Below are 12,772 nucleotides of genomic sequence, written 5' to 3' on the forward strand. Positions count from 1 at the left end.
AGGTGTCTCCTGGCCTAAAATTGATACAAAGGACATGCACTGTGACACAATTAGTAAACTTGTTGCAATCTTGTTGCAAAAAAAGGTGTCTTTAATCTATGCTCCAGAGACGTATGACTTGCAAACAACCTAATCTGCCTCACTAATACAAAGTACCCTACTAGTCTTGCAGACAACTGGTATTGTGCATTTTTTTAGGGACATTGCATCTGGCATGGTGACTGGATTTAAAGCTGTGTTTGGACTGGCCCTCTTGATTTTCTACTCTTTGTTCTCAAGGCTCTTCTGAGAAATTATTTGCATCCTTCTAATCCTCTGCTGTGTTGCTGCTATCTGTGTTATAATCTGGCAAGGTAATGAATCCTCCAAATAGCAGACACATATTCAGCTGAGCAAATGTGCAGAGAACCATTAGCACATTGTTTGGAACATAATTGGCTGGCTGAAATAAGTGAGAACTGGATCTTGTCTGTTCACAAAAGGGATGCTCTGCAAGTAAGACCAGGCTTTTGGTGTGCAAACTACACTTTTGAAATCATCTTGGATTTATACTTGGAGCAACCCAATGGCTTTTCTTGATATGAAACAGCCCCTGAAACAGCTGCATTCACACCATACGCATTGCTATGTAAATCAAGTGCCTTTGCTGCAAGATGCTCATTATGATATACCAGTTTCCCCATCTGAATCACTACCAGATGCTTTGCTTGTACCTCTGATGTCATTAGAGCCACCGATCAAGGCATTTTCTGAATGCCCAAGAACCACGAAATTTGTTCCAGTGTTCTTCTCTATCAGCTTCATTAACAGCTGGTGCCATGCCTACACCACTGACTCATCTCATCTAACATTCATATGCTGCCTGTGATTCTCTTGTTGCTGAAACAAGCTACTAATGACACCTAAAGTTGATAAACCTACAATGTGACTGAGAAAATTGATAAAATCCAATGTTAATTGAAAAAGACTGTTTTTGGTTTTCATTGACCTGTTTTTTTAAATATACTTCAATAACATACCTCTTCATTCGTTTTATGATTGTTCTGTTGTTAGGACAATGTTTTTTCATTGAAACTAGTATTAATGCTTGAAGCATACAAGGCTAAAAAAAAAAAGTATTCATGCAATGCTTAATGCATCACTTTATGCTGTTTTTATTTACACAAGGCTTAAACATATATTAATTTTAGCCTTTTTATGTGAGCTATAAATGTGTTTTATCTTTAGAATGATGTCACCTACGGATAATCAATTACATCACCTCTGCTGTATAAGCTGGGGATGTCATGAACTCCCAGGTCGGACTCTATTTTAAAATGTTAAGTTAGCCTGTTTGCATTTCATCACCAGTCAGCATATCTTTATTGTTAGCAGAACTTGTGAAAGTGTTATTTGCATCCTAACACTTGTTAGGTGGCAGAAGTCAGGCACAAAGTTCTTAATAGCTACAATTCAAGTTTTAATATTAGATATGGAAGATAAACATGGAGTCCGAGTTGACACATTTTTATCACCCTGGTTTAGACCAGTTGCATCTCAGATAATGGAAAATCCCCATTTGATTCTGCAGTGCAGGCTAAAAGTGGTCAATATCATTTATGAACCCATGGGATTGACCACTGAGTGAGAGGCCTGTGCAAAAGATTAACTGAAAGGTCATGCCAGACTGCAGGAACATCCAATCTTAGGCTAGGAGCTAATCTAGAGATGAGAGGAGCTGAGTGAGTTTTCCTTTTGAGGTCACACTCACTTGCCGGGTGAAGTTTGATGAATGCAGTTGATCCGCCGTGAACAGGTATGCAATCCATAGGGCCCCTGGAAACTCTGGAGGCAAGTTAGCTATTTCATTCTCGCGTATTGTAGTGCACAATGAATGCAATCAAGGTTAAATTACCATTAGGTCCCTGAATCCTTTTTGGAACTGTTTGTAACTCAGAAAACACAAACACCACCCTTGAAGGAATGGTCAGTGAATTACGTGGGCTGAAGGTAAACTGAAATTCCTTTCTCAGTGATCTGGCACTTGACTCAGTGGTTGAACCTGTAGCTTAGGACTCAAACCCTTCAGACTTGGGAAGAGCACTTAGGATTCCCAACAATATGTTGGAGAACAAAGAAAATATTTTTACTAAAAGTAGGCCACTACCTCCCTAATCTAAGAATTGTTATTGTGCTATACAACTGAAACTAGAAGAGTCATTCTACAATCTCAGCTTTTATGTCATCAATTTATAATGTTCGAACACGCATTAAAGAAGTATGTGTATGATTTTTTAGATTAAAAAACTAATGCCTCTCAATGCAATTTCATATGTGAAATGAACCAGGCATGTCAGATGTCTAAGTGTACAGCCCGTTTTGTAGAGGTTCAGAGAGGAACATTAATTAACAAGTTTGAAGGATGCCACCAATACTAATTTAGGTAGGTTAAGATAACTCAAACTTTGGAGCATCGTTCCCATAGCTGCTTCAAAATATGAGAGGCATGACCTGTGGTGGGTCATGCAGTCTCTCATCCATAGCCTGCAGCTCTGCTATTGGGGCGAGTCCTGCAGGCAAGTTTGCTGCTCTTGGTTACAGCCACCTGGCAGTGCCAAATGGTGTGAGTGGGGATGTGGCAAAGAGGTCATGGCAGGCTGACACATAGAGCTGGAGATCCGGCGGAGAATAATTGGCACTGCCGGATATCAGAACTCTCCTCATACCAGGATGGCAGCACCTGGTGGCAGAAGGTCAGGAGACCACCCGGGCAATACGACTGCCACAGGGAGAGTGCAGCAGCACGTGACACAGTCCGATCCTGTGTGACTTAATCCTTCTGCCCTTCCCCTGTCCGGCGGGCCCTGAAGAGACTTGGTGCTGGGCCCAACCTGCAGCACCTGGGCAGAGGACTCCTTCCTTTCCTCAGTCCCCTGAGACTATTGCTGAAGGGGTTCGGTGGAGGCCCGCCCCAAGATGCAGACAGCTGGGGGACCCCCTGGTGGCACAGTCCAACATCGCTGAGAGAAGAGACTGGTGAGGTGGAGGGCTCCCAATGACAACCGGACAGAGACCAGAGCATCAGGGGTCCCCTCTCCAGATGATGCCCCGGCCAGAATCATCCTTTGTGGACCTGTGGCTGGTACACTGATGGAGGCTTGAGGGCGATAAGGAAGCCCTTGGGTGTGCGAAGGCTGGACCCAGTGACAGTGTATGGCTGACCACCATTGAGACATAACTTCCGACCTAGCAGGAGCACATCAGGGGGGCACGTGTGAGCTTCCTCTCCCACATATCCCAGCAAGATAGTTTGCAAATATACCGTTAAGGCCCCATGTGTAAACAAACTGGACAGGTCTGGCTTTCCAAGTGGGGGAACAGCGGAGTCAGAGGGTTCGCAACAAGAACCAGGGCATGAGTGGAATGGAGAAAGAGGGACCACTCCCTGAGAGAACTGCTGCTGGCCATCCAAAACACCCATTCAGCAATAGAACATAAAATTGGACAGTGCTCATGGATGTCACAATAATTCAAGCAGATATGGGGGAGATTTCTGAAAGGGTACGTACAGTAGAGGCCACCCTCAATCCCACATGGAGGTAATCTGTACGCTACAAGCCGAAGGCTGCTCCGGGTGAAACAGCATACGCCTGGTAGGAACACCTGAAAAAGTGGAGGGTGCGGAGATGGTGCGCTTTGTGGAAGGCTTGGTGCTTTGCTAGTTGAAACCAGAGAACGTATCCGCTCCATTTGTAGGAAAAAGACAGCACCGAGTGCCAGGGACCTGGCCAAAACCTCTCCTGGCCTGCATCTTGAACTTCAGAGATCAGGACGCAGTTCTCAGGGCGGCTCGAGTCCCCTACACATCGAAAATCACAAAATCTGGATCTTTCTAGACTACACCTAGGAAGTACAGCCATGGCATAGCTCCTTCGATAAAGTGAGGGGGGCTCCAGAGTCACATCCTGCAGTGCATGATGATCTTCCCGGCATGCCTGAAGGTCATGGCAGAGGGATGCTCCTGGTTCTTTGGTATCCCAGATGAAGCTTGTGATTGGCTAAACAGCTGGCAGCCAATGGAGAACGGATGATGGGGAAGGGAATGCACATCACCAATGCGGGTGGATATTAAGGAATGACAAGTGGAGGACGAGAAGATGTTGAGACCAGGGACACAGCGGCCAGACATCGAGAAGCAAAGGACGGATGGGGGACGCCAAGCCCAGGAACACCTGAACAGGCAAAAAAAATTCACTGCCTCCTTAATGGGACATTGGACTTGTGGCTCAGGAGGAAAATGTCGGAATGACTCTGACGGTGCATGCACCACCTGCCATTTCACACGTGCTCCATTCACCATGCGAAGGACACCTGCAAACCAAAAGTTCAAGTTAAGGTTTGGTAACAGGAATGGGGGTGACAGCCACCTCAAGTCCTCGGGAAGTGGTCCACTTTAAACCCACAGCTTCAGGATTTAGGGAATGGGGAGTTTGTAATGGGGTATGGGGACACAGACACATACAAATGCATGGTCCACGGAGACCCACAGACATGTCCACACCAAGAGATACCGATGGCTGCCCAGTGACAGGGTGAAGGACACAGGGGTGGACTCACCATACTTTCACGGGGAATAAGCTGAAGATGGGTGGTGGTCTTTATCTATTTCTGTAGGCATAAACCCAACACAGTCATGCTTCAGGAGACACAATTAGTGGGGAACCTCTGTGGATTTCTGGGAAAAAGCCGTTACACACTGCTGGCACACTCTGGTTTCACTATGGGATCACTAGGGGTTGACATCCTAGCACATAGGTCACTACCATTATGGAACACACAAACTTGGACAGACCTGGGGGAATGCTTTGCATCAATTAGTGGAAGTTATGAGGGAAATATCCTAGTATTGGCTTCCTTGTATCTGTAGCTACAGCCATATTAACTGAGGCAGATGGGAGACAGGATAGTCCGGTGTCCACGTTATTGATCAGTGGGGACTTCAACCTTACAATGTGGGGTGACTGGGACAGCATCATCCAAGGCAGGAGGGCACCGGAGGTGGACACCTTATTACACACCTGGGTGGAGGCACTGGGATTAGTTGACTTTTGACAGGAGGAAAATCCCACGAGTAGGCAATATTCCTACACAGGAGACTCGGCTGGGTCCATGTCCCGCATCGACTACTTGTTCACACCTGAGCAGCAGAGAGGGCAGTTTGAGCCCAAGAACTGGTGCAAGGTATCGCAACCACTCTACCATGGTCAAGCAAAGGTTGGCCTCGAGTCGGCAGACTCTGCAGGGATGGAGGCTTAACTCCTGGGATCAAACTGACTGGCACACCAGGGAGTCTCTGAAGATGGCAAAAGACCACTATTTGTTGGAAACGCCCCTTTCGTGCAATCCAGAACTGAGGGAATCTTACACGGCTGTAATTAGGGGCACCTCATTGCCCACATCGTGGGGGAAAAAGAAGAAACAGGAAAGGGAAGTCACAGCACTACAGGAAAACCAGTGTCAATGGGAGGCAGATGAGCACTCACACACAAAATTCCCCTTGATAGGGAGGAATATAGACGGTTGGTAGAACAAGAAACAAGGTCACAATTTAGGGCTAAGCAGCAAGTGGGAAACAAGGCGGGTAAATTTCTGACCTGGCTGGCACTCAGGGAGGACTACACAAGATGAATACCCCAGTTAGAGAATAAGGTGGTAGAAAAGGTATGGACAGGAGAAGATATGGCTGGGGCCTTTGCGGCACACCTCTGAGTCTGTATGAGTTCATAGCAGGGACAGAGTGGAGGCAGTGCCAAGAGTTCTTCTGAGGCATCCCTTGACTTTGAGGCCGATTACTGTGAGATGCTAGATGGTAGTGTGGAAGACAGAAGCTTAGGGAGGTGATAGGTCAGCTTAAGAGCACGAAGGCCCCAACCACAAACAAAGTTTTACAAACGCTTGGGGAGTAGGTTGATTGGTCCCCTCCGGGAAATGTTCTATGAGGAAAAGAAGAAAGGATCCGTCCCACAGGACCTCTTTACCACAACAATAGTACTGATCCACAAGGAGGGAAAACTGGTGTACCAGTGTGCCTCTTATAGGCTTATTGCCTTGCTGAACTTGGAAGTAAAAATTCTGGCCAAAGAGCTGGTAAACCAATTGCTCTAGATCATCCATAATTTAATACACCTGGACTAGTCACACTTTCGGCCCGCAGGTCCATGAGACACAACTTCCAATGGCTGTTTGGGAGTAAAAATTCCAGCCACGGAGTTGGTAAACCAATTGCTCTAGGTCATCCATAAATTAACACACCCGGACCAGTTGGGCTTTATGACCGAAGATCCATAAGACACATCCTCCAATGGCTGTTTAGGAGTCTAGCAAAGAGGGCGTTGGGAGCTGGCGGTCCACCTTGCACTTGATGATGAGAAGGTTTTTGACTCAATAGAATGAGGATACCTGATTATGGTGTTCAGCAAGATGGGAATTGGGCCAGAATTCCTGGCCTGGGTCCAGCTCCTATACAACAAACCACAGGTTGGACTAATGGGACAATGTTTTGGGAGTTTGCCCTTGCTAGAGGGACTAGGCAGGTGTGCCCCTTCTTGCTACTGCTCATTGTGTTGGCAGTGGAGCTCCTGGCCATCCGGGCGATGGTAGATGCCCAAATTAGAGGTTTTAGGTGGACCCTGGTGTGGGAAGATGTGATCTTCCTTCATGAGGATAACATCATGCTCTACTTAGCAGACCAGGTCCAGTCCATACCCCCTATCTTAGACATCTTCAATATATTTGAGAAATACTCAGGGGTGCGTATAAATTGGACCAAGTTAGTGCCAATCCCACTTGCTCCGTGACAGCCCGTCGGGGTGGGAGTGTAGGCTACGATGGTCACCAGAGGGGTTCCGATACCTGGGCATCTATGTAATGCAGGATCGGGTGAGCTTTTACAATCGTAACTTGAGGAGAGTCATTCAGGCTTATGTAAAAATCATAAAGCAGACATGGGACACTGGCAGAACTTCCACTTTCACCAATGAGCAGAGCTGCCCTATACAAAATGGTTACTCTACCTAAACTCTACATGAGGTGCTGGAGAGTTTCTTCCAGGAGCTGGACACGGCAACTAGGCTCCTTCTTTGGGATGGAGGGGTGCCACGCATTGCCCTGTCAGCACTCACCAGAGGCCCCTACAAGGGAGACACAGAAACGGAGACTAACCTCCCCAGGTGCGGGAGGATCGGAAAGAGGTGTGAGCCCGAGGAAAATACACTGAGAACTATCTCCAGGATATTGAAGGGACATATGGCGGGACTGGACACTTGTCTGTGTATCCAACAAGGGGGGGAAAGGGGTGTGAAGTAGCTCCAAGGCACCTACTCTGCGTTCAGTCACTTTGCAGTCTCAATAAGAAGATTGTGCACCTAACAGCAGAAAATTAGCTCTTTCTACGCAGTGAGCTTTCACTTACCTCGCCTCATTTTGTTACATGAAGGATGTCAGCACTCACTAGCAAGCCTGCTCATCATCCTTCCCAATTTAACTACCCTGCTTTAACTGCCTGACCTGGTTCATCCTGCCTGGCCATTTCCAGTGCTTAATTTGTAAATAAAAACGTGTCGGTGCAGAAAGCCCTCCTCTTAAACACGCGACTGCTGCAATTAAATGTGCTAGCACAGAATACTGAGGCAGCGTAATCCTGGAGCAACCCTGGGGCCCTTTAATTCATTTACAGCCACTCCCTGCCCCTTCAGATCACTCTTGCAGCTTTATGCTTTCTCTGTCTGACGCTTTTCCGTCTTTCTTGTCTCCGTATTTCCCACACCTGTCTTAAGCTCGCAGTGAATGCTAGAGACAGAAAAATAAGTGCCGGCCCTCAAAAATAAGTGCAGTGGCCCCAAACCGAAAGACACCAGCTCTAATTAAGCACTGACCCCACACTACCTGTTGCATCAGCCTTCCTTTCTCTCCAGCTTCATATCCAGCTTAGCCTGTCCACTCATTCTCTACCGTATTGCCTGAGCTATTCTGTGGTGATCTTTTGAGTGCAGACTTTAGTTCCTTGTTTTATGATTGTGTGTGAGGCTTAGCCTCTATGGTTACTTAGCAAGTAAGAATTAGGGTGTTAGTGAGAGAGTTGTCACTCTTGGCCTTCTCGAAGGCGCTCTCCCTTGATTTCTTTGGTTGTTCATTTTCATTTCTTGTTCAATGTCTTCCAAACCCTGCCAAGTACTCTGGGGTTGCAGGGTATTTGTTTCTATGTATGTAGCTACGGTTTGGACAAAGTTCATCGCTTGTTTCATTTTAGCCTCGAGATGTCCATTGAAGGACTCAAGCTCTGGGTGTATTCGCTACTCCGCACTAGGAGCAGTATTATTTGGCACCTTCCCCTTTAGTTCATATGTCCTCCCTGTTCTTCAGAGAGTGTGCGTGAGAAGACATTAGGGTGTCATACAGTGTTGTAACCACTTAACCTTCGTCTTCCTGGAACCCTGTGGTATTGCTCAGAATCGGGACATAGAGCTTCTTTAAAATATTACCTCATCTGAGGTAACACAAGGAAATAAGACAAAAGTCCACAATAGCATGTGAAATAATATAATGTAAAAGCAGAATTTCAGAGGATGCAATTCCTACAGTAACAATTTCTTGAAATGTACAGCGTGCCCGGAAACATAGAAATACAGAAATATGTAAACATCTTTGATTGCACAGATTTTTTTTAAACCGGAGAATTTGATGAAACAGCATTTGTCTGTGTATCTACCTGTGAACAAAGCACTCACACTTAATCCAGTAACAAGCAGCATCATCGCGGGAGTACAACACAGGAAGTGCAGGTAGAAGACCAGAGGACTGGCCTTTTAATGCCATTCCACTGGATGTATAACACTGTCAGAGTAGGAATCCAAAGCTCCAGGTGTAGTCTTCAAGCAATGCCTTGTTGTAATATCACCTCCAACTACCACACAATTGGATGAGAGCCAGTCTTGAATGTGACGAACCAATACCATTGCCCCTTCCTCTCCAGCTCTGGCAGCTCTACCCACTCCCTTTCTTCTTTAACTGCTCTCTCCTCCATATTGCACAGTTCCTACTATGTCCAACCCTCAATATCTTTCCCCTAGCACTTTTGACCTCCACCGTGAACAGCACTCCAATGCTTGCTAGCTAAGTCTGTGCTATATAAATGTAATTACATACATATTTAGAAGCCCGTACATTAAATCATATGTTCATGATCAGTGGTGGAGGAGACTGGCAAAGAACTGAACAACATAATGATAGTAAATTACCCTTAATGTACATAGCACAATTTTATGGCACAGAAAAATGAGGTAGTTTGTCAGAGTCACATAATGCTTAGTCAGGAGTCCTACATAGCCAGTAGGTCACATTTGTTCTGCTTTTTATACATAAAAAAAATAAAAACAAACGTGCTTTCATAATTTGGAAAAAATGTGAAATACTTTACAGGTTTGTAATGAGACGGGATATTTTGTGCTTTAGTCAGTAAATTGAAAAAAGTCTTCAGTGTACACAAACTACCATAGGTTTTGGTGCTCATCATAGCTGGTTGGAACCCCAGCCTCCTGAGCGTGATCGGCATACAGTCTGCAGCTCAGACTGCCACGTACCACTGACTGCTGCTAAATCTCTATACACCTGAGAAGAATAAAGAAGCTGTCTTGCTAGAGATTAGGGGTAGGCGGAATGTTTCATTCTACCCGTGGAATTGGCAGAATTTGGTGACTCACCGTTACTCTTGTAACATGGAGTTCTGGGGAAATTTGCTGTGTGGTGACATTTTTTTCTCCGCAAGGCTCCAGAAATACAAGTGAGATTTGGCACCCCCACAGCACCATTTTCTGACATGGGCAGTCGCAGTCAGAGGGCTGCTTCTTGAGGCGATCTGCAGCTGCTCAAGTACATTTTCTACTCAAGCAGCAGGGAAATCAACTTGATTGGCTGCATGCTCTTGTGCACCACATTGTGCCGTTTGTCCTGTTTTTTCAAGGCTGCATGCGGTACTGGTGCTAAATTCCGGCGCGAGCAGTGCAACATGCATATTTTCTGCCTGTTGGCGGAACTCCGCAGAAACTCCCAGAGTTTTTGTGTAACTCTGTGAAATTCCACAGAGTGAAACTCGAGTTCAGCCCACTCCTACTAGAGATATCACAGCATGTGTCTGTGTCTCATGATTGGCCAGTATTTTCACTGAGACCAGACTGACATGCGCAGTTCAGGCTTCTTCAATCAACAGCTGAAAGCTAGCTGGGAAGCAGAAGCACAGTGCCGTAGGTGACCGATGGAACGCTGTGTTTGTCTGCTCCAGTCATTCCCAGCACTGCTGTTATGCTGTTTAGTATTGCAAGCAGCAAGACAAGACAGCAGTACTTGGAATGGCTCGATGCTAGTCTAGCAAGCAGCGCGAGGCAGGAGGAACTTAGGGTGTGTTTGCAGCTGAACATGTGCTGCAGAAGATCTTCAAGACAAGTACATATTTTTTAATTTTAAGGGGTTGTAAGTAATTATGTGCCCCCCCAATTTCTAAAGGGGACACCCACCACTGCATTTCCTTCACCATTTGGAATGGTACTCTTGTATGCCAACATTGTGTACTAGAAGACAATGAACACATGGCTGTTTCAACAACTATGCTAAGTGCTTCTGGGTTTGTTTGATGTGGTTGATTGAGTTGTTCGGTAGCCTGAGGTAACTTAAGTGGCGTGTCAAGGATATATCAATCCATCATCACTCACGGATACAGGGCCACTGTTCATTGGCAAAACTGTGACTTATGTGAGTTTTGATAACAGTGAGATGCCCGACGGTCAGTGGCACATTGATATTTCTATCCCTGTATTTCCAAGCCAGAAAAAGGGCCTAATTGTCTCTCCATTGAAGAAGCACTTGGAAAATGTGTGAACAAGTTCCATGCTGTCTGCGTTGTAGAAGGACAGCTCTCCAGCTTCACACTGGAGGTACACCCCTATCTGTCGAAGTTCACCAGGCTGGGACAGAGTAATCTCTTTAGAGTCTAGAACCACATAACTATCCACAAATAGTGCCAATGACCAGATTCCCTCCTGGGGGGAGAACTGGTAGGCTCCACTCTTTCGTACAGAGTCTTTGCAAACACCCACGGCCCATTCGCGACCATCGCCCACGTCAACCTTCCAGTAGTGCCTCCCTTGAGTGAATCTCTGCACCCCCAACACACAGGTCTCGGTGTCAAAGCGCGCTGAGCTGTCCTCTAGTCTTTGCTGGCCATCTGCATGCCTCACACATCTTCTGTCCGGCGTGATGCTGAGGCTGGGGTTCGCTGTCCTTTCATCTAGCAATACATAGTCTAAAAAAGAAAGGGATCCAAGAGAAGAGTAAGGTTTTTTTTTTTTTTCTTGCAGACCCTAATTTTTCAATATTCAAATTGCTAAGTGTCCAAGACTTTTGCAGTGCATGCAATTATTTTTTGTAACTATGTCTTCAGCAACATTTTAATCAAAATCTTTTCATCCGGCATTCACATGGGCCAACAGGCACAGAAGATTCTGTGTCTTCTTACTAACCAAAAATCATTGTCATTCCATTTCTGTTTATGGTATTGTTGAGTTCAGGATGTCCACACAGATAAAGTGCAGTTACATAGGGTTATTTTAGGAATCCCAAACACGACCCAAAACCCAACATGAGCAGAGTTGACCCACCTTCACCCAAACTCCTACCAAGATAAAAACTGTCACTGGTGGAATTATCTGAAAATAGCATTTTCTTACACCTTTCATGCCAAAGGACAATGACTTCACAGCACTAACTGGAGACAGAACACACCCTCCGTTTACAAAGCAAGAAAGGGAACAACAAATGCCAGCCACAAAATCACTCAAAATCATCACAAACACTCAACCTCAGCTAAAGCAGTCATCACTAGCATCATCTCTATCAACGCCAATTGTAACACAAATCCAACAAGCATCGACCAGGACACGAGCAAGCCCCCACCACACAAGGTTTATCCAAGAGTACTCATTAGATCGAACGGACACACAACAGAAAAACATGTCAGTGGGTACGTGCGGAACAACAGCCAACACAAGAGTAGGAGCTACACAAGGCTAAGTACAGCAAACTTTGTCAAAGTCAATAGATCTGGCTTTCATGAGCCAATGCTTGTAAATGGTATGTGTTGATATTCAAATATATTCCTAAAGTAATGTTACCTTCAGTGATGCGAAGTGAGGGCAATCCCTGTTTTGATGTACTTTCCCCAAAGTAATGACTTCGATGTTAAGCCATGCAAAGTAACAAGCTATATTCTTTACAAATACAGGTAGTCATAAATGCTGTTTATTCGAGTTGCATAAAACAAATGCTGTTTAACAAGCCTTCCCTTTGACCTTGCCAGAGCTGGGGAGCAAAGCAGTAAAAAGTACTTCTTTCTGTGTAGAGCGCTTATAGCGGATTAAAACATTGAACATGACAAACAGCGTGGCTAATGAATATAATTTTCAGATGTAAAATGGTGTCTTGTGCATTCCATTGATAGCACTTCCTAGAAGGTAGAATGATACACCAAATAATCAACAGCATGAAGTGAGAGAACAATTCTACTCTGTAGGGAGTCAAATCTCACTCCATATATATTTCAAAGAAATTGTAACAATACATCAAGCAGGCACCCTCAAGTCAGTCCTAAAAAGATATGTCACTATGCAGGGAATGAACAAACACTACAAGGAAACAGTCATGGTTGCAGGATGGATAGTCCTGAGAAACCACTGTTGACTGGATC

The 12,772-nt window shown here is 45.4% G+C and overlaps 1 protein-coding gene across 1 annotated transcript in view; it reads right to left on the reverse strand.

Annotated features, from left to right (window-relative positions):
• Positions 1-8,567: 8,567 nt before the first annotated feature.
• LOC138301481 (butyrophilin subfamily 1 member A1-like) overlaps positions 8,568-12,772 on the reverse strand; it is a 57,316-nt gene continuing 53,111 nt past the window's right edge. The window contains exon 9 of the mRNA XM_069241992.1: positions 8,568-11,332. Coding sequence (XP_069098093.1) covers positions 10,815-11,332 — 518 coding nt within the window. The 3' untranslated portion in view covers positions 8,568-10,814. The remainder of the gene's footprint in view (positions 11,333-12,772) is intronic.

This window comes from Pleurodeles waltl, chromosome 6, assembly GCF_031143425.1.
Source record: "Pleurodeles waltl isolate 20211129_DDA chromosome 6, aPleWal1.hap1.20221129, whole genome shotgun sequence".
Taxonomy (NCBI): domain Eukaryota; kingdom Metazoa; phylum Chordata; class Amphibia; order Caudata; family Salamandridae; genus Pleurodeles; species Pleurodeles waltl.